At 44.7% G+C, this 27,417-nt stretch overlaps 1 protein-coding gene across 1 annotated transcript in view; it reads left to right on the top strand.

Moving 5' to 3' along the window:
• The window catches only part of NCKAP5 (NCK associated protein 5), a 919,491-nt gene that overhangs the window by 126,485 nt on the left and 765,589 nt on the right, over positions 1–27,417 (top strand). The window contains exon 2 of the mRNA XM_012740059.2: positions 1,197–1,326. Within this exon, the coding sequence (XP_012595513.2) occupies positions 1,258–1,326 (69 nt within the window). The 5' untranslated portion in view covers positions 1,197–1,257. The remainder of the gene's footprint in view (positions 1–1,196; positions 1,327–27,417) is intronic.

Raw genomic sequence — 27,417 nt, 5'->3', positions numbered from 1 at the left:
AAACCGAGAGAGCACCCCACACACTGTGGGGTGTAGGGTCCAGTCTGATCCGTGTCAGACTTGGAGCCATGTCTTTTCGATTAAAAAAAACTGATTAGTATAGCATTTTATTAATTTCTGCTCGTCTGTATCAGCAGTACAATGGCTATGTTTATTTATAAGGATTATGAGAAATTTCTGTACCTCAAATTGCCTTCTGAATCACAGGGACATATCAAATCATACTGACTAATATTTCAGGTTAACTGTTTCTAAATGTAATCTGTGGGTAATTATAACTTGCATGTAACTTTTAATTTCTTGCCTTTAAATCATTTAATTTATTGCCTTTAAGTCATCATTTGATTGCCATTGTTGTCTTTGCCGTTTAGAAAAATGAGTTTCAGAGGGGCTACATGACCTGTCCGAGGTCACTTGGCTAATGGGTAAAAAAGCCTGGGTCGAAACTCATTTCTTTTATGTCAAACCTTTTAGATCTTGGTAAATATTAGAAGCTAAAACTTAATATATATGAAGAGTCCTTGTTAACCAGAATACTTAATGATTCTAGAACAAGCAATTTCAGTGACGTGCAGGGATGAACTTTATCTGGTGATAAAAGGCAGTGGCTGTTCCATTAATAATACTCCTTGACAATAATGACATCATCCACCATTCATTCTGAATCAATCTGTCCCAAAAGGAATGTATCTTACAGTGTTCCTCAAATATTTTTAAATTAAATATTTTTAAGTTAAATATTGACAATAATGTTCATGTTTCGGTTTCCTCTCATTGGGTCTTAAGCTCAATAACTGTTGGTTATAGAGCATGGCTTTGTCGGTTTGATCTCATGGAATTTGCAGACAGCATCTATGTGCACAGTAACAGAATGATTTTGGCTGATAGAGGATGGGTGTGGAGCAAGTGTGGCATGAAACGGACTGTTTGCTTTTTTCCACAGTCTGCTGATTCAACCTGCAAACCCATTCCCCAGCTCCATTAGCAAAATCTATAAAAACACAGGGGCCACCATAAAGACGACTCTGACATTTGTAACCTAGAGAGTTCTTTTGAGTTGAGAAAGCCCAGTTCTACACTTAATATTTGAGTCTGGGTATATTTTGGCTTCCACACTTGTTTCTGGTTAGAAAGTTAAAAACAAAGGTCTAAACACTGTGCACTTGGATAGTAAAACACATGTTCACTTTTTGCAGTGACCCTGGAAACAGACGGGGGATTCTTATAAATCACAAAGGAAAATAAATAACTTCACCCATGGAGGGAAAGAGACAACTTGAGAAAAGGGACTTTGGAAAAAGGCTGTCTCTAGACAGCAGTCTTGTGGTAAGTACTAAATATTCATTTACCACTCTATATGTTTTGGCTTAAACTACATTATTCTTTGACTGTTATTTCCTGAACTCTGTGCTTTTGAAACCTCTGTTCCAGTTACCCCATTAGCAATATCCCCTGGGATTTTGTTTCATTTAGTTTTTATAAACTCAAAAGCCAGCAAATTATTGGAATGTTTGTATAGTGTCTTAATAGGCAAATGTCATAATCTGTCAACATTATATATAATTAGATTAATTCCAGCTGAAGTAGACTTTAGCCTATACAAAAACACTACTGTACGGCCGATGCCAAATGCCAAGCCTACATATAGTTGTTCCATCACCCATTTAGCTTAACTTTGGGGGTAAGTTGAACAAGAATTCAATACAGCTTCAAATATCAAAGAGCCAAGAATGTGTCTGAGATCTTCTTAGGTATGTAAATCAGTTCAATTGTCCATAAACTTTCTTTCTCAAAGTTTTAACGCCAATGAACATCATTCTTAATAATGTGGTCAGGTTTGCTTTCAGGTATGAGAATCTGGTTAGTCCAACGAAAAATGGACTAAGTCACCAATTTCCGAAGGTTGGCCACTTTTTGACAGTACCTGGGCTAACATGTATGGATCACCTCTTCTGTTCGATAGTGCACGCAAATAGGGCAAGGGATAAAATCAAGCAAGTCACTCCTTTCTCTTTGCTCACCGATTGAAACAGAAATTAACTTGGCTCCTTCTTTGGCATGTTTTACAGGGATGTGCTTTATTCCCTTGTATACTCCCAGCTCCTGGCCTCGGGTCTGGTACAGAGCAGGGATTCAATGAAATGTTTGTTGGTTTGATTTATCAATTGCACCTTTCGCACTCTGCAGCTGTGGGTCATGTCCTGTCATGTGCAGATTAGCTATTTAGCCCATAGTCCAAGGCTCCATCCCACACAACGTTCATGGATGTGAGTTTCTGGAAATTGAGAAAAGATTGCAGTATGCGTTTATTTTGGGTTCTTCTCTTGATGTTCAGAGTCCACTTTAGCACCTATGTGGGCTGTGCACTGACCAGCATACCTTCAGAGGCTAAGGACTGGTAGTATTTTCAGTTCTCCTCCCTGTGGATGTAACCCCATCTCATTTTCTAGGTCTTGCTGTCTCCAGATAGAATGTGGCGAAAATAGCGTATGTATGTGTGTGTGTTTATATGCATATTCCGTTTTCAACTTCTGGGGAAACTTGGGATAAAGAGATAATTTCTCAGCCTCTCTTCGGCAGGAATAAAAACACTTCCTACATATCAACATGCCAGTAGGGTCTGCCTTAGGCCTAAGCAAGGGACGAGACGGCCATATGATATGATGTGAGCAGCTCAAGAAAGACTCTCTTAACCCAGAAATATCATCCTGATGGGTTGGTCTCCAAACCCACAGCTTTCTGCCTTAGGTCTCAAGTAATATGCAAATATCCTATAAAGGCAAGCATACTAAGCTATTGTCTTTCAATAATTCATAGTAGCACTCATTAATAAGAAGCCTTGAATCGTTCCCACATGTCAACCAGATGAGCAGCATTTTGCTGAGAGACTGACAAGCAGGAAGATGATGAGCACAGGGCCTGGGGAAGGCAGGGCTGGGGCGGGACAGAGGAGGGGTGCGGGAAGCTGGTTACCATGAGGATATTGGGCACCTGCAAGTCAGAGGAGAAACCAGTGTCAGTGAAACCTTTGCCCACATCTCAATGTTGCCTGGAGACAGCTTGAATACGGGCATAAGTAAAATCCCATCACATTACTGCTGCTAGCTGAAAACCCCAAACCGAGCCTGTGTTCCTCTTGGCATATGGCTGTACCCTGAGACTTGTCACAGGCTGCAAATCTATTTCTTGACTTGCTGGCGTAGAAAAACAAGAGAAAATGAGAACTTGTTGCTTGGCACCACCTGGGAAAATTAATCCTGCTAAATCTCCCTCTGTCATGTTTAGGAGAAGTTTTTACACTACTGAAATATCCTCCTTGTTTCCTGGAGACAGATTGAGTGTTACATCTGTATGCCCAGGTTGGGGACATTCTGAACAAGCCTGCCCTTGCTTACTACTACCTTTATGGGGGTGCTTAAGTGCTATTAAACATTACAGCACTCGGGCCAAGTGACTACAATTTTTCCTTCGATTTTAGTATTACTAATACACTCTCTTCTTCCAGTCTGTTGCTGCTGCTAGGACAATGACAACAAGAGCATTCTTTTTGACTTTGGTTCTTTGGGAGTGAGATCTGTTGAAACCACCTGGAACACATCTCAACTGTCAGGAAGAGAGCTAGACTGGGGATAAGATCAAAGGTGGTGACCTATAAGGGATTTGAACCCAAGACATCACACTCCTCCTTGGTTCTGTGTGGAAACCACACAAATAACTAGGTAATAAGCAGGTAGGGATGGTTATAGATGCTGCAAAATAGAATAGTTAAATATAGTTAGCTGGAGAGGTTACCTGCTCCACCTGAGGCCACACAACTAGGATTACACCAAGAGGAGCACACTGGTCTTTTATGTGTCACTCCAGTTCTTTATCTTTCATTACGTACTATCCCAGGAAGTGAGGAAGGCCTTTTGGGAAACTGAATAGAGGAAAGAGAAACATATTAAGTTCTTAAGTCTTGAAATTCCATTTCAGTAATCATCAGGACCCATATTTTTGAGAGTTAGGGGGCCCAGAGGTAATTTCCACGTTCAGATTTTGCAGGAGAAAATTCCCCATAATGTACTGCAAGAATAAGGTACTATTAACTTCATTACACTTTTTATTTTATATAATCAAATCATTGAAGTGTTGAGCAGAAATTATAGCTCCCTTGCAACGGCTTTTAAATTTTTAAGCTGGAAGAACCATAGAATAAAGACACTCACAGTCCAAATAGTGAGAAAAGCTCCAGTTGGGGGAAATAAGCTTGTGGTCCTTAGTCGCAATTTTGCTTTTAGGACATGGTGGGGGGAGAGTTTGCGTGTGCGTGTGTGCGCACACGCGCAGTGTGCCCTCGTAACACACTGAAGTGTTCTTTGATGTTGATGATTTTTTACTTTATAAATCACCCCTTTTAAGGAGGAAGTGACAGGTAAGTGAAACTGAAAGGAAGAATCTGTTTTGATGTGGGGAGTGAAGACCCGGCGAGAAAGACAAGTGACTGCAGTTTGTCTCCACCCGTGGGAATGTGCCGGGTAGCCATGTACCCGCGGCAAGTACAGCCTTCTCTCCGATAACAATAGAAATCACTCCAGAAATCGAGGCCTCTTCTTAACCCAAAACCATTCAGCCCTCTCCAGGATGCTTTTTGATCAGAAAAAGTCATCATTTCCCGCTGTGCTTTTCCATTTGCAAGACTCATTCCCAGGCTGCACGTATAGCCGTTTGACACTTGTAGCTGTGACAGCATTTAGCTGATGAGCATGCCGGCAAGTGAATTATCTTTTTTACCAGCTCCCATTGCAATGGCAAGCATTCTCTTTTAATTTGGGGTGGAATACTTTTAGCTTTTAAGCACAGATGAGAGTGGCGGTTTCTGTTACAAATTTTTCCTTGGTACCCTCTTTCCTTCCTTCCTCACCAAAGGAAAACAAACATTGGCCATACCAGCTCTGACAGCAGTGCAACTGTGATAGGCTTGTGGGGACAGAAATGGACCTACACGGGTCCTTCAGTTCATTTTTCAGCCTCTTGGCGATTTCCATCCCAGTCATTATAGTAATCAGGCCCTCGGCCACATGCATCAACACTAAGCTAGTCAACAAGCATAACTGACAACCTGTGCTGGATGATTTTCATTTTCTCCTCCAGATCCCCTTTTGTCTTTGTCTACCTGACCTTGTGCCCCTAGAGGCTGTACCACATGGACCTTGCCTCCCCCCCCCCCCCCCCCCGACATCTGGCTGTGTTTGGCCAATGGGAGGAACTAACAGGATCTCAGAGGTCCAGATCTTTGTTCTCCTGCTGTCTCCCTGCCTGGGCTCCTCTGCCTAAGGTTGCAGCTTTATTTTTCGGACAGCTCCCTCCTAAAACTCTAGCTATAGTTAGAACCGCCAATCTCTTCATCTTCTGGCACCTTCTCTCCATGCCCCTCCAGCCTTCTTTGTAGTAATGGCTCTCGGATGTTGCTAGCCCATCTCTTGTTGGTTGGCCTTAGCTTGCCCACAGAGTAGTAAACAGTTCCGGCACCCAGCTCTCCTCAGATAATTCTAGTGGAGTGTGCCTTCTCTTTCCTGCAGGGTCCCCCAGCTGATAGAGACACTCCCCCAAGTGTTTCTAGTTTGCCTGGGAAAGCTGACCAAGCAGGCACGGAACATACATGACATGGAGGTGAACAGTGTCACAATGACAGTGGCAGGAGCTGAGTTCCCCCAAGGCGGCGTGAGGAGGTCCCAGGGGGAGCTGGAGTGTGACCTTGCTTTGAAGCGATGGGGGCATCTGGGAATGAAGGATGAGGCAGCAGAGAAGAAAGAGGCAACCCAGAGATCCTGCACTGCACCCTCGGGTGACAACTCACTGATTTTTTTCTCTCCCAGGAAAACTTCTTCCTCATATCACATTTAAATCTCTGCTGTTTCATGTTCAATTATTTCCCCCGGGTGGTGACTGGAAGCAATTCTGAGGCGGGGGCAGCACACCTCTGCCTGCCGAGGTCCAGAGAGTGAATATGGCAGGCTCTGCAGACCGCGTGAGCAGCTGCCATCACCCAACTCCGCTGCTGGGGAAGGGCGGCAGCCACAGAGGACACGTGAACAAACAGGCGAGGCTGTGGCCCAATAAAACTTTATTTACAAAGACAGGCAGCAGGCTGCATCCTAAAGGTTGTCTGCACCCGTGAGGGAAATGGGAAATCCGGCCGTGCAGGTCTGCCTGCCCCGGTGGTGACTTGCGTTTCTGCTGAGCCTACGCGACATGCCCAGGCGGGCCGAGGAGCAGGTTTACGCTGTTGTGCGAAGGTGCGTATACCCCAGTGGTGAGAAATAGGGAAAGAGAAAAATATTTTGTGACTATTTAGAAAATACTGACATACTGTACGTCCAAACTCACTGAGAATTTTTCTAAATTCAAAATAGAGGGATTGTTAGTGTAGGTCAGTGCAGCCAGTGGGTGAGAATTCTAAGGAGAAAAAACAAAACAAAACAAAACAAAACTTCATTCTCTAGTGCGTCAGGCACAGCTGGAGCATTCTTGACTTTTACGTGCCCTTATTAGGCCTCCGCTCACCGCGAGGATGCTGCTCAGAGCACACGACACCGGGTTCCTGTAGAAGGTTCCCGGAGTCTCGAATCCCTGTCCCCATTGGCCGCGTCTGGGATGGATGAGTCTGAGAAGTACTGTTCTTCGCTCAGTGCCTCTGCCACCCGGGGGGGGGGTGTCAAGTTGTCCTCTGGGAACCTGACCTCTGTTCTCTGATAGCAAGATTGCTCTGCGATTCCCCAAAGGAACATTGAGTCAGCGAGGGTGAAAGAATGAGAGGCAGCTTTTTATTCCCCTGACTGCTTCATTTCCGGAAAGTGAGCCATTGTCTCAGCCATCTCCTAGATGCACTGGGAAGAACAGAGACCGTGGCCGATAGCCAGGTGTCGGAAGGTGGGGTGATGTCTGAAGATCCAGCCAAGGCCATTTTTAGGAAAAAGCAACTAGTAGAGAAGAGACCAGCTTTGGCTTGGGTTAGCAACCTTTCCCAAGCGTCACGCTGAATCCTCGGTGTGGCGCCTTGAGAGTGGGCACTGGTGGAGTTAGAGAAGTGTCAGAACCTTAGCAAATACTTTCCCAGGGAATCTGCCCACCAGCCTAGCTCAGCCCCTCATGGCAGGTCCAGAAAATGCAGGAGATGCCCTGCCCACCTTCCCTGCAGCGACGCAGCCCTCTGGGCGCCCGTGGATGGGTTTGGGAGCAGATAGGCTGGGAGAAGACAAGAGAGGCTTGGCCAGGCAGGCACCAGCCACAAGAGCTAGTTGCTAGGAGTCCAGAAGGGGTCCCAGAAGAGTGGGAAGAGATCAGAACCCAGCAAGAACGGAGCTGGAGGGAGGTTGGAGATTTGCAGCAATGCTGGTGCTGAGGACAGGATCCGAATGGAGGATGGAGCAGAACGGGGCCAAGCAATGGGCACAGACTGTGCCAGCAGTGGGGGACGACAGAGTCTGACATCAAAGCCACTTTAGCAGACAGCTCAGCATGTTCAGTCAGTGAATCATGCAATGAGTCTAGACCAGGATAGCATCTTTCCCTTAGTAATAGTAGCTGAAGTTCACTGAGGCTTAATATGGGCCAGGCACACTGCTCAATGCTTTATGTGGAAACTGTCATTTAATATTTAACAACAACCCTTCAAGGTAGGCACTCTGATTATCCCTATTTTGCAAATGAGAAATCTGAAGCTTAACGAGTTGATCAACTTCCTCAAGGCTATGGCACTGGTGAGTGGTAGACTCAGGTCTGGCCACCTCCAGATGCCACCGCTCTGCACAGCCAGCCGCTCTGAAGCAGAAAACCCTCTTCTGACAGTGGCTGGGAGCCCCTCCCCCCATCCCCCAGGTGGGGCCCAACCATAAAGAGCCCCAGCTGCCTCGACAGGGCTAGACCACATGTGTTTTTTCTGATTATCCAGGTCTTAGAATCAACTTTAGTAAGAGATTGAAATTGACAATAGCGTGTATATACATACGGCCACACACACATATATGTACTTTTATGTTTTTGTCCACATGAGAACTGACGATGGCGTGTGCACACACACGGTGGAGTATCGACTAGAACGGGAGTGGGGCAGGGAGGCGCTGGTACGTGACCGGGCACATGCCACATAGAGCTGTCGCCACGCGAGCCGTAGGGCTACGCCTGAGTGATGATCCTACCACATGGCCGCGTGTTCCTTGGCTGGCGGCTGACTGATGGAGGTGGGCAGAGAGCCGTCCATGTTTCCCATGAGCAGATTCCCAAGGAAATGCCATTTGTCTGCCCACCACTTGCAGTTGGCCCTGCCCCCTCTGATGTACCTGAAGGAGGATCTGCCTTCGCTGTGGTCGTTGCTCGCTGTGAATGACTCCTGTACCCTCCTTCTCTCCTTCCTCTCCTCATTGAAAACGGGGCAGGCTGCCACCGTAGCCACATCTTCCAGAGTTCCTGTGAGAATGCCCTTTCCCGAGCTGCCATCATGCCCACTCATGACACGTACCATGTTGTCACAGGCCTGTCTCCTCCAGAGCAGAGTTTCTCAGCCTCCAGACTGCTGACACGTTGCATCCGATCATCCTGTGTGGTGGGGCTGTCCTGTGCCGTGTAGGATGTTTGGCAGGATAGCCGGCCTCTACCTGTGGGGCGCCAGTAGCAACCCCTTACCCCGGCTGTGACAGCCAAATGTCCCCTGGGGAGAAAAATCACCCCTGACTACTCTAAACCATGAGCTCTTTGAGGACATTCGCCACGTCGTATTCACATTTGTTTCTTTACGTCACAAACGCTTGGTGAAATGGGTGAACGGGTGAATGAGCAGCTGAGCGTGAGCAAGTCCACGTTAGCAGGGGGTTCTGCGTATGGGGCACAGGGGACCCACGTGGAGAAGGCTCTGAGCGCTGCTTGGGACGATTGGAGAGAGACACACCCTGCTTTTCAGTTTTGCCCAAGGATGATTCTATTGTATGCCTAAGGTTTTTCTTTTTCTTTTTTTTTTGTCTTATATCAGAGAGTCTTAACATGATGTCCTGGACCCTCTTGAATCCCCAGGTGACTGATAGGGGAAATTAATGAAAAAGCTTCCAAGGTTTTGAATTCTCTGAAATATCTTATATCAGATTTTATGGTATGTGCATTTGGACATTTTTTCTGGGGAGTGTACAGGTATAATCAGATTCTCAAAAGCATCTGTTACCTGAGAATGGTTAGGTAGCTTCACCTGCATTAGTGCTGCCCATGCACCTGCCCATGGGTGGCTTCCCTTGCTGGGGTCATGGAGCAACACCTGCCTCCGTCACCTGTGTTCAGCTGCTGCTGTGCGTGTCGCCTGCCAGCATCAGACGTGGTTCTGTGCGTCCTTGGGGTCTCCGACATCACTAAATTACAACAGGAACTGGACACATTTTAGAAGCCCTTTGCCAATGCTGTGTTATTGACAGATGATGAAATGATAGTGCTTCCATGGCAGAAATAAGTACAAATGAGCAGAGACGTTTGCTTGGCATGTTTTGTGTTTTCTTAGGGCTCCAAGATCTGCTTGTCATTCTCCTGGTGTCTCACTATCTTTCAACAAAGGGAATCATCAGATCATACAAGTTTCCATGGCAACTGAGTTTTCTGCAACATCCTCTAGCAGCCTAGGATCGTTTCGGTGGCAGACTCTCTAGTGCTTTGTCCATAACAAGAGGTAGCGCTTTCATCGATCTCCTTAGAAGCCGGTCCTCCGATCTAATAGGCATCTGGGTGTTCTCTCTGATACGTGTCCGTTTTCCTTTCTCAAGTCTCTCATTAGACAGCAAAGGAACTGAACACCTACTGGGTTCGAAGCACTGTGAAATGAGCGCTAAGAAATGCAAAGCATGATTGCTGCTTTACAAAGCTCTAAAAAATCTTGTCACGTATACACAACTCATAGTGATACCAGGAGGTGGACAGTGGTGCAAACAACAGGCCAATGGGGTTTGGAAAGAGGAAATTGTTGTTCTGGCTGCATTGATCAGGGAGGGCTTCCCCTAGGAGGAGGGCTTTCCTGTCTCCCTCTAGGAAATTGGTCCAAATTTAATCTTTGGTGTCCCTGAGCCTTTACAGCAGAAATTTACTGAGAAAACCATAGTGTCTTAAAAGAATGGGGTACGACTCCATGGTCCCTGGCTTATGTTTAAGAAATTGCCAAGACCCTAAGCAAGTGCTACTGTGATGGTGAATTATCACCCTAACTTTCCTCTTGTCCCCTCCAGGCACACCTGCCCACTCTTCTATTAACATTCTCTTACCCCTGCTTCCTGGGGCAGAGCAAAATGCATTGCACAGCTAAATCATTTTCATTTCCCTTCTTCTCCTTCATTTATCAGTGTATGTTGTACCAACTACATTTCCCTTAGCTGTATTTCAGCAGCCTAACTGCCTTACACTAATTTACCACCAAGTACTATAGTTCATTATTATCAATTAATATTTATTAAACATCCACAGGGTTCACGGCCATGAATGGGGCAGCATTTCTCATTACTTCACGTTCCATTGCCATGTTCCACTGCCCGGGCTCCGTTTAGCCGGTATTTATGATCTTTCTGCCAGTTTATGCTCAGCTCTCCTCTCTGGCCCAATTTCAATTAATATTTCAAGAGCAGATCCAGGAGCCATTGTACTCAAACGCTTCGCTTAACACCAGATGTGCCGCCTCCCTTCTGTCCCTTTCATGTACCGATTTCGCAATTCTGTCCTAACACGGAATCCCATTTGTCCGGGCTGCTCTCCGTGAGCCCAAGCAGTCGTTCCTCCCGGTTCCTTTACATTCCAGGCACTTCCAGATGTTTCCTCCTCATAAATTTCAGTTCCTTAACGAGGCTTAATGGATTATAATTGTCCATTTCCGAAGACGCCTCTGAGGTTTGCTTGCCTTCTGTCTTTCAGCACCTTTTTGGTTCTTAGTTTTAAGCAGTCATCTTCAGCTTGGTAGGTTTCCTAATACAATTAATTCGTTGACTGCTCTCGTGCGCATGGATGTGAGGGAAATAAAATCATCTGGTCTGGTAAATTCTGGGATCCGTCTGTCGGAGCCGGAAGATAAGTAGGCTGAGGGCTGCCCTCCTGTGTGCAAGGAGGAGCTGTCATCAGAGGCCTGCCGTCTTTGCAGGTGACGTGGCGGTGAGGGCCGGCGGTGACTCAGCGCAGGTGGGCATGACGCTGAGCGCGGACGCTTTGAAGGCACCAACTACATAGACTGGACAATGCTGTCTTCCTTCCTCCTAAAGTGGAATCTCAGCTAGACTGCCGGGCATGGAAGGTTGCTATTTGGAGATCTCCTGGGGGTAGTGAGTAGCTATTTAAAGATCTCCTGGGCCAAGGTTGGTAGGTCCCTGAGGCCAAATATCTGACCTAATTCCCATTTGGTAAGGTGTAGCTAGAAGGGAGAGAGGGAAAGAGAGAGCCTGCTCCAAAGTAGTTAGCATTTCTCATCCTCTAGGGGGATCTGAATAACTTTCCCTAGTTTGTCTGCAAGGAAATGTGGATGAGTAATATTATTTCCTTGTTTATGATGTGCAGGTCCTGGAAGGAGACACATGGCACACTCAAGGTAATGGAGGAGAGTTGAATAATGAGCCTCTTTATAAACGGGTGGCAGGCTGTAGGGGACTCAGCCAGGTAGCAGTGCAGCCCTGCGCCTAGGAGCTGTGGGGCACCGTGGCCACCAGGCTAGAAAGTGGTTACAGAACCATGTGCTGGAAGGAATGAGCCACCTGGCAGGAAGGCCACCTCAGGGAGAGGGACAGTGTTGCCCAGCAATGAATGGATCAGGACACAGATGCTCCCGCCTCACTCCGGTCCCCTGCTGGTGCCCCCAGGTGGAAAGGGGCCCATGGAGGGTGGTCACTGCAGTGGGACTCTAAATCCTCAAGTTGGAACTCGAGTTGAACCCTAGAGTAGATGTGTGGCCTTCAGCAAGTTTCTCTGAATCTCTGTGTGCTCAGTGGTGGGGTAGCCGTGAGGGTTAAGTGAAATAAAGAGCAAGGATTTGTTTCAGAGACCGTAGGACCCCAAGCAGGTGGAAAGTATTGCTGTGATGGCGGTGCAGCTCCTACCTGCTGAACTTCAGCTTACCAAAAATGCAACCTCAAGAAGAAAGATGCACGAAGAGTTTACTGCATGCACAGCACCCATTTTAAAGGGGACAGTAGAGATGGATGCCCTGTCGTGGAAGGAGTATGGTTTGGTGGAGAATCAGCCTGAACTGAATTTGAATCTCAACCTGCCGTACACTGCCTGTGTGAGCTTGGCCGTGTCGCCTACCTTCTCTGAGCCTCTGTGTTCGCATCTGTAAGGAGAGGTGAGAGGTGGTCATCTCTTACTCGGAGGGATGTTGGGTGAATGAGGGAAAAGAACTCACAACATGAATAGAGCACGCAGCACAGGGCTTGGCGTGTAGTCTATCTGAAAACACGCAGAGCCCGCTGGCGTGGCCACTCCAGATGGCAGTTTTCTTTGTCTGCATATGGAAGGAGGCATTTAAAAGAAGACTTTTAAAAAATGGTTTACATATATACATATATGATCTTTAAAAACAGAATAGCATATCCATGATGTTACCAGCCAGGCGTTTACTGTAGGTCGTATTTGAGCAAGCCTTGGATTCCTTTCTTCTTAGTCCAATTGCTCAGTAGTCCCCTATGAATGAGCTGTATGCCAGACCTTCTTATATGGAGCATTATATTTTTCTGAAACTTTTAGCCTACTGCTCTCACCCCTGAAACCCAGCCAATGTCTATTTATAACAGGTAATTTTATTCCAAGCGCTTTCAGAAGTGCCTGTAGTCGTCCAAGCAAACATACAATGACTCGCTGTGCGCAAGGTCCTGCTGGGCCTTTTTGCCCCAGGCCTGTGCTCCTGATAGAATCGGGCTGGAGGACTGGGCTGAAGAACCCTCCTTTGTCTGTCCATGCCTCCTATTGCTTTGAGCTGTGCCAGCTCGGAGCAGTGGGGGATGAGTTTGGGGAGGGGCCTGGGGCAAATTTCCCATCTGACACCCTCCCTTTACTTCGATGGCGGGGGAAGAGACTCAGAGGGGTCGAAACAGGAATATTTTTCCACTACATAAAGAGAAGGAAAGAGGAAACAGGGTCCCAGTGGCCTCTTGCCAGGCCCCAGGAATGCGCCAACCCTGGGAATTGGCCCCTTGCCAGCCTCCTCGGAGGCTGCTGACTTGGGAAAACTGGCTCTCTGGCTGCTGCCAAGAATGCAGACAATGGTCTTTTGGATATTTCAGCTTTTGAAAGTTTGGCTTTTGTTTTATTATCACCAGAGGTAACATTTATTGGGCACCTATGTATGCATGCCAAAAGATAAAATGCATGATTGGAAGTCAGTGTAACTTAAATCAGGCAGAAACACCAGGGTCCTCACATAATATTTACAGCCCACTTCTAATTAGGGCCTAATCTTTTGCCCTGGTATGTTGCTACCTTAGACAGGAGAACTGAGTGGCACTGGTATTCTAGAATTAAAGTTAGTTTTTCAGTGCTAAACTGAACTTTAACTTCCAGGTGTATTATGTCACCTGGAAGACCAGACATAAATGGAATCAGTTGATCCAATTGTCATTCGGCTGAGAAAGGACCTTCAGAGAATGAGGCATGGAACTGGTGTGATCTGATGGAGGGACAGAAACCAAGACCCCACAGTTGGTTCAGAACTCAGTAGCCCTGACATCTATAGAACACTGAATTTGGGGATGGATCACATCCCCCCACTCAAGGTGTGATCAGTTAGCATCAAACGATGATAGTGCAATTGAATAATCAGATGGCCTTAAAATACTCCATATGGGTTTTCATTCCCATCTAAATTAGTGGTATTGATAATAATAATATAGCAACTAACATTACAGTAGGATGCTGAACTTAAATATTTAATTTATATTAGCTCATTTAATTTTCACAGCTCTACAGGAAGATGCTATCATATCTCCATTTTACAGATGAAGAAACTGAGGCTCAAAAATTAAATAACTTGTCTAAAGTCATAGGATGTGTAAACACCAAGGTCTGCAAACCTCATGCTGCTAACACCTGTACCACCCACATGTATCTTGTGCACATTTCAAAGTTGAAAGGATCTTTCTGGTTTCCCTTCCCTGTGGGGATGGGTTGGTTACTCCCAGTATACCATCTTCTGTAGGGTTCAGTCCCACAGCTTCAATGGCCATTTTACAGTGGCTCTTCTCAAAGAGAGCTTCCTCCTGCCAGCAGCCCTTTAACTTAAATAGCAATCTGATCTCCCTGTGCACAGAAATCTTCCTCTGCACTGTGATGGGAGATCCTAGGAGAATTCTGAGCAGAGGGACGAATGCAGAAAATTACTCTGAAGAATTACCAGGAGGGGTTACAGGCCCTCACCCTCTTGCAAATGAGCCCCCCATACCGATTTAAGAAAGTCCTATTGGTGTGAACCCAGATTTATACAAAACATACATCAGGGATTGCCTTTTCCTCTTCCCCCCAGAAAGATTCCTCACATAACCAAGGACTCGCCAGAAGATTGCTTTAAATAGCCTTTAATGCATTTAAAATTGGATTTAATTTTCAAACATTCAATTTGCAGTAGTAGTTTCCCATGGAGCTAAACCTCCAACATCAGATCTTTTTTTTTCCTCTGCAATGGAAAACAGATCACAGATGGCATTTTGGGTTAAAGCGCTTTCCCCAGGAGCCCTGGGGGGCCTGGAGAGCCTGTCCTTGTGCTCAGAGAGAGTTATCATGCAAGGGAAAAAGAGGAGAGTCACAACCAGGGCTCCCAGGCCTTGGTTCCTCCCGGGCAATATCTTCCCTCCTTCCCTTGCTCTTGACAGCTCCAGTGGGGCTGATCAACAGTGTGCTCCATCATAAAGTACAAGTGGCAACCTATAGTTATCCAGGGCAACTCAGGCATCTTCGTAAGCCTTCTGCACTTCTAGGATGTGCAACTATAAAAGATCTTCCTTCCTTGGAAATTATATCCATTAAACATTTATTTCCACACACACATGGGTCAATGAAAGAGAAAGCAGAAAGTAGCAAAATGAGTTTAGATGTAAATTATTGGCCATTGGTAATGTGCTGGGCTTGTGTATGTCCACTGCACACATTTTCTGTAGTTCTTTATTTAGCAAATATTTATTGTGCTCTATTCTTCACAGAGGGCTGTGGGGAGCAAGGCAGGTAATGTATTTTCCTTGAGCTTACATTCAAGTAACTCTTCCAACAATCCACGAAGCCTTTATGATGATTTCCCTTGTAGAGATGTAGAAACTGAGGCTCCTAAAGGTTGAACAATTTGCTACAAATCACATTAAGTAAGAGTTTCAGAACCAGAGCCAAGTCTGACTGTAAACCTGTTTCTTGGTTTTTCTATACCCTGTGCTATTTGCAACATTCAATGAAGGATCAAATCTACATTTCTTTGGTAATTGAATATTGTTTGAAAATAACAGAAGTACTTGTTTTAAATGAGGAAGTAACTAGAATGAGTCTTAGTGTAATAGGAGCAGGAAGATAATTCATCCTTTTTCCTGTGTGGTTACCAGATCCCAATGGAAAATGGGAAAATTGAGTACGGTAGTGATTAGTGAAAGCACGCTTGGTGTTCAAAGTCCTTTGCCCAGAGAGAATCCAGCTGAGGATCACTGTTCCTGTTGATAAGCACGTTGCTGCAGGGCTTCTTTTCAAAGGAAAATGAAACCGACTAGTAGAAACTACATGTAGCTCTTAGTGTCTTAACACATTGACTGCCACACTAGGAAAAAAAAGTTTTCCCTGGGGCCACAGTGTTTTATTAAAACAAAATGATCCTTTCTAATTTGTTATTTTGTATTGCTTTCTGTGTGTGAGTTATATGCAACACAATTCATGGTTTTTGAATTTAATTGTCAATTAATTGTAACAATAAGACATCAACAAGTAACATTTTTCACAGACCAACTGCAGGTTTTTTGGTTTTGTTTTGTTTTTTCTTGAGATAAGAGTCTCACTCTGTTGCCGGGGCTAGAGTGCTATGGTGTCAGCCTAGCTCACAACAACCTCAAACTCCTGGGCTCAAGCAATCCTACTGCCTCAGCCTCCTGAGTAGCTGGGGCTACAAGCATGCGCCACCATTCTCAACTAAATTTTTCTATATATTTTTAGTTGGCCAATTAATTCCTTTTTATTTTTTAGTAGAGACGAGGAGTCTCACTCTTGCTCAGGCTAGTTTTGAACTCCTGACCTTGAGCAACCCACCCACCTCAGCCTCCCAGAGTGCTAGGATTACAGGTGTGAGCCACTGCGCCTGGCCCAACTTCAGGGTTATGCTTCATGTAGCCCTGAACTCAAAACTGGCCTGAGTTAAATGCAACTCACATGGCAGTCAATGTGTTCAAATGGGACCCAACTGTGCTACTGACTGGCCCTGTGCTCTCCTCAAATTCTTTAACCTTTTCTGGGCCTCTGTTTCCTCCTGGCTTATATAAGGATCAGGTGACAAAAGAGCGAAAAAACAATCATTTGAGACAATTAAAAGTCACACTCTGGAACAATGAGAACTGTGATAATTTTAGAACTAGAATGGGGAAGAGAGGTCTTAACTTGTTCACAGTTGTACACCCAGTGCCTGGGATAAGGGGGCATTCGAAGGTGTCCCTATAATAAGAAAAAAACAAAAGGTTATTGCTGATGGGACTGGCATTCTTCTTTTTATGTGCCCCCATAGCCACTAAGTAAAGCTTTATTCCAGTGAGGACTTGAGTGATCCACACACACTCTTCCTTCAATAAGCAAATAACCACAGTTGGCTCACCCCTAAGAGCTGAAAGTGCTTCTATCTGCTTTCAGATGCCCAGGAGGCAGGCTCAGCCATCTTGACTCGATCTGGGATCATTTCAGACACCTGCCAACATTAGTAGAGCAAGGAAAAGGGGGGCCACTTGCCAGCCAGGATCCCACCTCGACAGGGAGCCTCCTCATTCCCCAGGCACACGTAGAAGCTTACCATTCATTCATTCATTTATCGAATTTTCATTGAGCACCTCATCTCCATGCCCAAGGCTCCTCTTAAAATTTTGAAAAAATATTATGCTTTAAAGACTTGGTATTTTTTCTTGAAATTTCTGTAGTGCTTCCTTCAGAGCCCTGGTGAGTGCTCCTGTGGGGAGCTCCAGGGATAGAAGGCACAGAGCCCTACGGCATGGGTGGTGCCGGGCAGAGCCCAGCAATCCTTCCCCACCTTGACCTTTTACAAATATAAAGTATACATATGGCATAAAGAGCAAAGAGGGTAGAAGGCTGAATGGGTCTTGAGATTGGAAAGACTCCTTAGGCACAGGCAGTGGGGTTTTTTTTGGCAAAATGAGAGGGAAGAAAATAATCAAACACACACATGCATGCACAAACACACACACACACACACACCATGGGGGCTGCCTTCCAATAAATGGATCCGATGTCCTCTCTGCTCTCTCAGCCCCTCAGAAATCAGTGGGGATTTATGTGGGGGTCCAGAGTGAAAAAGAACCCATGGTCCATGGTGTCTGCTTGGATGAGAGTTAGTAACAGGATACCATCACGGCAGATCACAACCCACGTGGCATTTCTTACCCTTCTCTAGACCCAGATAAGTCCAGTACATCTGGGTAAAGGTACATGTAAACCAGGTGAAGATATGTGCAAACAGACCAGACAGAGCCACCGTGGAGTTCTGAGGTATTGGGAAAACCCAAGGCTAGACACCAAAGCAGCAGTCGCAGAAAGTTATCACGAGCAGGTGAGGTGAATGGACACTCAGAAATCCAGGGAACCCGGAAGCTCCCATGAAGCAAAGACTGCACGTTGAGTATTTTGTGTTGATACCATTTCCCTATTGAATTTCATGATTATGGTCCTTGTCACCACATGGTTTGGATATTCCCAGGAGGACTAGGAAATGATAAAGTGCCATTTCTTGAAACTAATTATCTGAGAGAATTCATGAAAAATTGAATAGAGTAAGGTTTCTCACTTGAATGAGATTCACCATCATCCATGGCGATGTACAAATTGATCCCTTAGAAAAGTTAATGGCTTAGCCATTGTTAGTATTAACCCGTTAGATTTGAACAGCAGGGCCAATCAAATCAAGATTTCTGTCTACACTCTTTGTATACACACCTAACTAACACATTGAGTAAATAAAGGAATAAATACAACATTAATTCTTTGTATATGACTAAAATATATGAGCTCTATTCATTTTCTATAAATGCAAAATAAATTTTTTATTAGTAAAGTAGTTGGAATCTCAGTCAAAAATCTGTCTGTGGAATCTAAATTCCAGTGCTTCTTTTTAGGTGAAACCTTCTAAAGAAATCATTTCTGGAACTCAGTTACTAAGCTTCCTTAGATGATTAATTCAACAAGGGCTAATTAAGGACTCAATTCTATGATTACACTTAGGTAAGAGTCACTGTAATCGTTGGCTTACAAGTCTGGCCGATTCACTTAGATTGCAAGCCTCAGCAGGACAAGATATCTACAGTCATCATTCCCATGACCCCAGCTTATGGTACAGTGCCCAGCACACCACAGGGCTCAGTAAATGCTCGGGGAGTGAACTTCTGTGTCTGTGGGCTTCTTACTCCAGGTCTCTGCTCTGTCACTGACTGGCTGAGTCACTCCTGAGAAGCTTCAATTCTCTTCTGAGCTTCAGCTTCACCTTTTTGTCTAAGTGATCAGAGGATGGAGCCCAGTGATCTGCCAAGTTCCTTGGACCCCAGTGAATCTATGATATCACGTGTCTAGCACAGAATGAGATGCTGCAGGGAATAACAGAGAAGAAGGAAAGGTTCTAGCCATCAAAGTGTTTGCAGCAAAGCTCTAGAAATGGAGTTACAACTACTAATAAAGCAGAGAGCCCCTCCCCTGTGTGGCATGTAAATAGGGGGTAATGGTGGAAATGTCTACCGATGGAATTGCAGATACCGGTTACTAGGGAAGAGAGAGATCATACAGGAAAAGAAATCTATGTCACAAATCTATCAGTCCCAAGAAACTGACTTATAAAGATGATCCGGAGGAAATCCACTATTAGATCATTTATACTGCTATTCCTCTGAGAACAGGTTATTTGCTTAGATTCATTTTAAATGTGTCCAGACAGACTTTTTTTTTAAGTCAGTTTATAATCCTAGTTTAATGTTTGGCCTCCCATTTTGCCCAAAGCTACCTAGTTAACTTTCTAATCAGTTGAAGGGTGCTGTTTTGCTACAGGCACCGTCGCCTCATTAGGATGTGGCCATTCCAGTTGACATCTTGATATTTGAGATACATTCTTGCTGTGTCTGGTTTGCGGACCTCCATGTTTCTTGTCCCTTAGAAGTCCTCTGCTTTCCAAAATTCTGCTGCAGAAAGAGGAATGTCAGCAGAGCATTGCCCCTGGTGTGGTGAGCATGTTTGAGCTGTAAATTATAAGGTAGAGAGTTTTGTCAAAAGTGACAATTCTGTGAACTTGAGAGGGGGGTTGAATATAAAGTAAAACTTCATTGTTTTGGAAGTTGTGAAGTAGACTGTATAAGTCTGTGGTCTCCAACCCCTGGGCCGGGCCTTGGGCCAGCACTGGTCAGTGGCCTCTTAGGAGCCCATCCTCCCAGCAGGAGGTTAGCAGCGGGCCAGCAAGCCACTCCCCATGGCTCGCATCACCACCTGAGCTCCACCTCTCCCCCAGCCCCCGGTCTGTGGAAAATTGTCTTCCATAAAACCAGTCCCTGGTGTCAAAAAGGCTGGGGACTCTTGGTCTAAGTGACTGAATGTTTTTTTTTAAATACTAGAGTCTAGGTCTTTTTTCAAATTCATATTTTAAATGAATCAACAACTAACAGAATTTTTCCTCAGTCTGTTTTGCAAAACAAATAGATCCTTTATAACAGGCATTGCTTTGCAAATCTAAAATCAGACATCCAAGTTCTTAAAAGCAGTGTGTCCTTTTCATAAGATTCTACATTTTCCTTGCGAGATGACTCAGATTTCAGATTGAATGATAGAATACAGTCTAGATACATTTCTAGGTAATCAAAGCCAAGCTCATAAATGTTAACAGTGTTTGCACTTCTAAATTCTTGTGAATGATCTGAGAAACTAGTTGAAAAATGGCCTTCGGTCAGAAACAAGCTGGGATCCATTCATCTCTGAAAATCGAAGAATCTGCAAAATAAGAAGACTTGCACGTTTATGTCACTTTTCCTTGCCACTGAGTCCTGGTCTGGCTTTTGTGGTATGCCCTTTGATGAGGTGGCAAAAATATGTGTCCACCTGGCGTTGGTTTTATTGCATGACTTTTGGAAAATGTATTTAAGAGATTCCATCTAGCTTGTGCATTTTTGGAACCCACAGATGATAGAGACAGAAAGACTTGGGTATTTCCCCTGCCTGTGATAGTAGTTTAATTTGCAATAAACTTTGCAAGTTAAATATTTATCTCACACCCAGATAATAGAAAACTTCTTAGTAGAAGCTGGCTCATTTTTCCAGTTTGGTACTGGGTCTCAAACCAAAAAATAGTCTATATTTCTTTGGAATGAGCCCTTACATGACTTTGACCACATCTGCAAAGGTTTCGAGCAAAAAGATAAAGCTATTGACATTTGGCAGTCCTCATCCAGAATTAGAACATTACTGATAATTGTGCAGTTGGTTTTACAGAGCCACCTACTCCCCACGAAAAGTAAACTACTTGGGTCAGCCACCTGCGTTACAACTCAATATTGCCAGCCAGCAGTTCTTTGATTCAGGAGGTCACCAAACTCAGGCATGACTGTGAGATTCCAAAAGGACTGCCTTGTTCTTGGAGTCATAAAACAATTGTCACCCTGGAAGCTAAGATAACGAACCATCAAAGCCTGTGAGGTAATCAAGTCAACCTGCCAGGTGTGAATTGATCACTTCCCAGAGAAAGAGTACAAACTCCTTCACCTTCTCTGCACGCAAATAGGTAGAACATTGGGAATCACTTCCTTTTTCTGCTGTGTTTGCTTTTCTTTTCCTACCTTTCTCCCCCTCTCTCTTTTCTTTTTCTTTCTTTCTTTCTTCCTTCTTCCTTCCTTCCTTTTTCTTTCTTTTCTCTTTTTTAAAATTTTTGTGGGTACGCAATAGTTGTACCTCTCTTTCTTTCCTTATTTCTTTTCTTTCTCTTTTCTTTTTCTTTCTTTCTTCTTTCCTTCCTTCCCTCCTTCCTTCCTTTCCCCTTTCTTCCCCCCCTTCTTTCTTTCCTTCCTCCCTGCTTTCTTCCTTCTTTCATTTCCCACCTCTTACCTCTGCCCTCTAGTCTGTGCTTCCCACACGTCCTGCCTAATTGCATGTAAATAGATTATAAGTGTCCTGAAGGAGAATCCATGAACTTGTCCGCATCCCTCCCTGGGCCTCTTCAGCAATGTGCCCTGTCTTTAACTTCTCTGCCATGAAGCTCTGGTAACTGTCCCTTGCTCTTCAATGTAGTCGCCACAGCTCTCAAAGGCTAAGCTTTTGCAAAAACAGCCTCAAGTGTGGGGGCTTATGTTGCTTATGAACAGCTTTTTTTTTTTTTTTTCCTTACAGAAACCTCTATCACTAAAACCTAGCATGAAATTTCAAAGGCTTGGTCCCTGTGAGAAGCTACAAGATCAGAGGAGTGACAAATTTTGAAGCTAGAAGGGGTCTCAGATCTCTGAATAGATATTAGACATAAGCACAGCTCCGGGGGCCGCATTTGCTCATTTCAACATTCCGGGTTGTGTTACCTGAGGTTCTTTCTATCTCTCTGAGAACCTAGAGACAAAACTCCCTGTGGTTGCTTCTCTATTGTTTACCAAAGACTGTACCTAAAGCCCGTATCTTAACATGCTTAGCTTTGCTTTGAACTTCGTGTTTGCCTTCTTCCCTTATAGTCACAGTCATATATAAAATTTGTGAATACTGTAATTTGCCCGAGGAACAAACAAAAATCTTTTGGCGGTCTAAACAAACTTGCACGCGGTTCTTGTGCCGGGAAACAGCAGGCAGCAGATCTGCTGCTGAATGAAGCAGCCCTTTCATATACAGCAAAAGTGTCCTGTATGACAAGGTGATCAGTGAGGAGCCATGGAAGGAGGGACTAGGAAAGGGAAGGGGCACGGGGCCATTGTTGGCGCTCTGTTTCCTCCAGTAATCTTCCTAACGGGACGCTGGGTGGCAGGGGTTCGGGTGTGAAACCCCATCTGCGAGCATCTTACTCAGCCCATTCATAGCTTGCTCCTGACTGGAACTTGGCACGCTGAACTGAGGCAGGAAGCCATAGCAACCGGTTAATACCAACGTTCAAAACAGTCTCCTTGTAATTAGGGGAGCATTAAGGAAACAGAGCTTCTGCCTCATTTTGGCCAGAGCTCAAAGATGATAGGCTGTGATGTGGTAGGGCTTTTTCTTTTTTTCTTAAATCAAATTCTGACAGTCCTTTATCCTTGAATGTAGATGAGACACTTCTGATATTTGGAAAATAAATGTGCTGCATCAAATTGTCAATGCTAATCTTTCAAAACTGGCAATTGCTTTAGCTCAGTTATGTGCTGCATAACCCTATCAATCTGTATAGCACTCGGTTTCCGTGGGAATAAGCTGTGCACGTTCATTCAGCCCAGATACAAATTAATGCAGTAGGCTGTGGTTGTACCAACAGTCAGGGCTAACTCATGCTCCTGATAATTAGAAATATCATCCCTGTGGCTGTTAGAGAAACATTTCCCTGTTTTCCTTTGTTGTTATTGTTTTTTTTTTTTTCAGATGTCTTATCTTATTGTGCCTACTTTTTGCAAGAAGTGGTTCTTCAGAAATATAGTTGGAAAGCTTTTGTTTTATAAAACGTCTTTAAATCCATCATAAGAGCCTTGATCTTTCCCTCTTCTTATAAGGTGGTCAGATTTTTCTGAAGAGATTCAGATTTTCCTAGTAGGATAGTTCTCCAACTTGAGCATACATCAGAGTCGCCTGGAAAGTTCATTAGCATGCAGATTGCTGGCTCTACTGCCAGTCTCTGATTCAGCAGGTCTGGGTGGGCTTATTAATTTGCATTTGTAACAGGTTGCCAGGTGATGCTGATACTAACGCTGCCCACAGCCACATCAGGAGAATCACGGTCCTAGTCAATGCTGAGTTGCCACATGGGAGTAGACCACAAAGCACAGAGGGCGTATTTTGGAGTGTGCGCTTAGCACTGTCTTCAATTTTGTCAGATGTATTTTCTGTCTTGATTATGTGTGAGCTATGTGCAAAATCAAGAGAAATAGACAATCAGCCCCTTCGATGGCCTCAGAAAGAAAGATCAACATGAGCTGAAGGACTCAGAGCAGCCCTCAGAAAAGATATTAGGCTAGAGCTAACCATGAAGGATGATGAAAAATGTAATTTTCATAAAGCAGGTAATTTTCAATCAAAAAATTAACAAGCAGCCCAGGCTTTGGTTCAAGGGGTGTCGCCTGCAGGGCTGTTTCCTGGGTGAGCAGAGCTTCCACTTCTGCTAGGTTTTTTTCCTGCCGTAATCAATCAGGGGCTCAAAGATGATTCAAGGGCTGTTTTGTTAAGCGAGTAACGTCTGCTTGTCTGTAAATAATGTCAAAAAGTCGACCTGGTTTACTAACATCATCTTCTCCAAAAAAATTTTGTTAGATACATTGACTGAAACACTGGTTAAAAAAAACAATTTCGTAGCCTTGAATACTGTCAGATTTTGTGCATGCTCCTGGCTTGAGTACACTTCTGAATAAACACACGATCTGTCAAAGCAAGTGTGTTATTTAATTTAATTTAGATCTTGAAATATCATGACATTATATGGAGCAGGCATAAAACTTTGTCTGAGAGTAACCAGCAAGGAAATGTTTTACTGTTAGTATATTTTAAGTGTAATTTTTGGCTAGTAATTCAACCTGGGTCTGCTATTTACTCTACCCAGATGAGTTGGTGGGTTTATTCCCAGGTGTGGCAAATTTAACCCCCACGTTCCGTCTCCATGGTCATATCTCTGCATTGAATCTTTCTACATCATCCTGTTATTCAATAGTTTAGGGCTCTTTGTATGCCCAAGTGCCTGCAGTTTTTCAGCAACTGGCTGACATGAACAGTAGCTGAAGTAACAGAAGGAATTGCTTTGTCGTTGGACTTTACCCATCTTGGATGAATGTCTGTGCACAGTCCCTGTGTCCACTGCACTGAGCGGCTGGTGTATTTCCATGCCAAGAAACTGGGTTTTCCTATACGGTGACATACGATAAGGACTGCCTTTTGGAATCACTTGAAGGGTAGAAGTATGGAAAATGAATTGAAGGAATGCATGACTTGTGACATGGAAACGGGCTGGCGAGCATTTCTGTTGGTTTAGGGAAGACCCAAGAAAAGGTTGAGCTAAGCCACGCATGGAAATGCAGAGGAGAAGGCCATTATGAGAGAACCAAGACATCTTGGTGAACAAAGGTGAAGGAAAGAGAAAAAGCCCTAGGCCCCAGGTTTTGGGGGATAGAAATTAGGTGCTGGTAGCAAATTTGTTGGTAAACGTGTATGATTTTTGGCTAGATGAAGATTAATGGTTAAGATGCCATGGAGTCGTTTTCATGTTGCAGAGGCAAGTGGTGAAAAGAAATGGAAAGGGGTCCCCCTACGGGCCTCTTACTGCTCATTCCAAAGGCTGCACCTGCCAATTGGCATCATCTCTGAGCAGGAAGGCCAGCCAAAGAATGAGTTCCATATAGCCCAAGGTCAAGACTGCCCCCTTATTCTCATAAACCCAACTTTCCTGGATGACTTCTTGGGCAAATAAGAAAACCTTAACCTCTCTCTCTTTGCCTTACTGCCTCGCTGAGAGTGAGTGGACAGGCCTTCAGGTGATGAGGCTGCTGGCTGGCCCTGATTTCCAGGTGCTCCCCGTCCCTGTCTTTCTGCCTGACCTTGGTCACATCATTTATTCAGTCTCCTCACTTTTCTTTCTCGAGATAGCACTGCCCATTCTAATCTGTCACTCCTCTTTTCTGTAGGAAAATGGAAAAGTTAGCTATATGAAATAATATGTGAAATTTTTTTATTAGTGTAAGGTTTTTTGGCGGTGGCAAAAAGAAAAGAGACACAGAAAGAGAAAGAGTAGGGGGGGGCCAAACCACGTGGCTTTATTATACACTCATGGACGAGGTTCTGGGGCCCCAAGAGCGGGGCCCCGGAAGTCGCCGCAGTTTGAAGAGGCTGAGGCCTTTTATACCCTTTGGGCGGGGCTAGGGACTTGTGGCTGGAAGAGCTGGGATTCTCTATTGTGACCTTGGGAGGTCGTTGAGAAATAGGAGGGGCTGGAGGTATTGTGGAATCCAGGAGCGAATCCAGGTGGAGATCTGGGTGTGGTTCCTCTCAGTGGGGCCTGGCAGTTTGTCCTTGGCAGGTCAGGTCACTAAGCGTTTTCTTTTTCCATCTAGGGAGGGGAGGGGGCCCCTGCCACCAGCCTTACAATTAGTATTTAATAATTTATTAATAATTGCGTGTATATATAAAATCAACTAGAAATCCGGCAAGAAACCCCCAAACAAGATTCTCATTCATTCATTCCTTTGTCTGTTTTTTTTCCCCAATCCTTGTTGAGCACCTACTGTATGCCAGGCAGTGTTCTCAGTGTTTGAGACCCGTCAGTAAATAAAACAAGATAAAATTTCTTGCTCTCATGGTGCCCACAGATTGGGTTTACAAAATATTTTAGTAGTGCCCAAACTGTCACCAGATGTCATATGCTTGCCAAAGTCACGGTAAGGATTATGTGATAGCCTTGAACAGGAATAGTATATGGACATATTTGGTCACTGGCTAATGGTAGTGGTTACTTATCAGCTACTTTTTCTTAGGCCTGGTTTAGTCTCCTGCTCTATGATCCTGTTGTGCTGGCATGCCTGCCTACCTCATTCCTCAAGGGCTATGTTATCTGGCTCCCTCCAAAACACATTGAAGTGTATCAGCAAAATGTAAATTCCATCAGGGCCAGAGTATCATTTAGAATTGCAAAATGTCACAGAACGTGTCTGTGAGGGCACAGTAACATTCCCTAGCTACACCCAGCTTTGCATTGCTACTTAGTAAGATATTTCTAATGTCACATGATTGTTTCAGGTGGAAGATCTTAAGCTGAAATAAAGCGGTTTGTCAGATCTGCCAGTGCAGAGGTGATTCATGACCTTCACCTTGGAAAGAAACACATTGGTTTCTGACAGCCCTGAGTTGAGTCACATGCACGGTAACCACCGCCCGTCTCCTTGTGACTTCTGCTCTGGGCTCTGACCACACCCTGATCTTCTAGTCCAGGAAGGAGTTGTGAGAGAAAGGTACGAAAGTACTTAGGCTATGAATTCCTTTTTATAGGAATTGTGCCTTTGTAAAACCAAATTTTGGATTAGATCAGCAAGAGTTAAAAATCACAGAATCAGAAATTTAGAGCAGAGGATTATATCTATCATCCCTGCGAGTTTGGTGTGATCGTTCCTATTTTATGAATGAGGAAACTGAGCTTGGAGGAGTTAAATTACTTTGGTTCTTGGTTGTATCACTAGTAAGTGACAGAACCTAGAAAAGAATCCATCCCTGGTAATTCCAAATTCAGTGCTTTTTGGAGCATGGTATATCACCTTCAGAGACCACAGACAGGGAGCATGTTGTGCTACAGGTACTGTGGGATGTAACTTAAAATCACAGGCATAGCCCCCTCTCCACAAGCACCTGCAGACCTGCTGGCCCGGCTCCCACTACTGAGCACTTTTTTTAATAAACTGGATCTTCTTTATAACTACACTATGAGGTAGGTACAGGTCCTGTCATCCCTGTTTTACAGTTGAGGTTGAGGACCTTCTTTATAGCTATGTAGGGAGCCGGTAGGGCTGGAATTAGAGTTTATATCTTTCTTGACTTCAAAGCCCATATTTTTGCCAAGGGCCCCTCCGGTGGCAAGATGGACCTACACGTGAAAACAACTAGATCTGGCCTGGGACGTGGGTGGAGCGGAGCAGGTGTGGGGCGGGCACAGCAAGGCGAGATTGGGACCAGGGAAGGGGACGCACGCTGCCCTGCAGGAGCTGTGATGGCCTTGCAGAAGAGCTGTCAGAGATGGGACTTCCTGGGGAAAGTAACATAGAGAGGAAATGGAAAAATAGCTCTGCTTGCAATCTGAGCAGTAAAAATGCATGAAGAAGATTTATGCATATTTACAAAGAAATGCATTAGACTTTTCAGAAATCTTTATTGACAGAAATAAACAAATTGCAGACTGCTATGTGGCAAGCAGTGTGCTGAACTCCTAAGAGCCCAGTAGGAAGTGACTATTGTCTCGTGCTTTCATCTCAGCTCTGCTTGTGTGGCTTTAGCCGTGTGATTGTCTTGTGACCCTTAAACTATGTTCACATGTCCTCAGAGGAAAGT

This window comes from Microcebus murinus, chromosome 8 (genome assembly GCF_040939455.1).
Source record: "Microcebus murinus isolate Inina chromosome 8, M.murinus_Inina_mat1.0, whole genome shotgun sequence".
Classification (NCBI taxonomy): Eukaryota; Metazoa; Chordata; class Mammalia; order Primates; family Cheirogaleidae; genus Microcebus; species Microcebus murinus.
The sequence above is the reverse complement of the archived record's forward strand: the minus strand, read 5'-3'. Positions and strand labels throughout refer to the sequence as shown.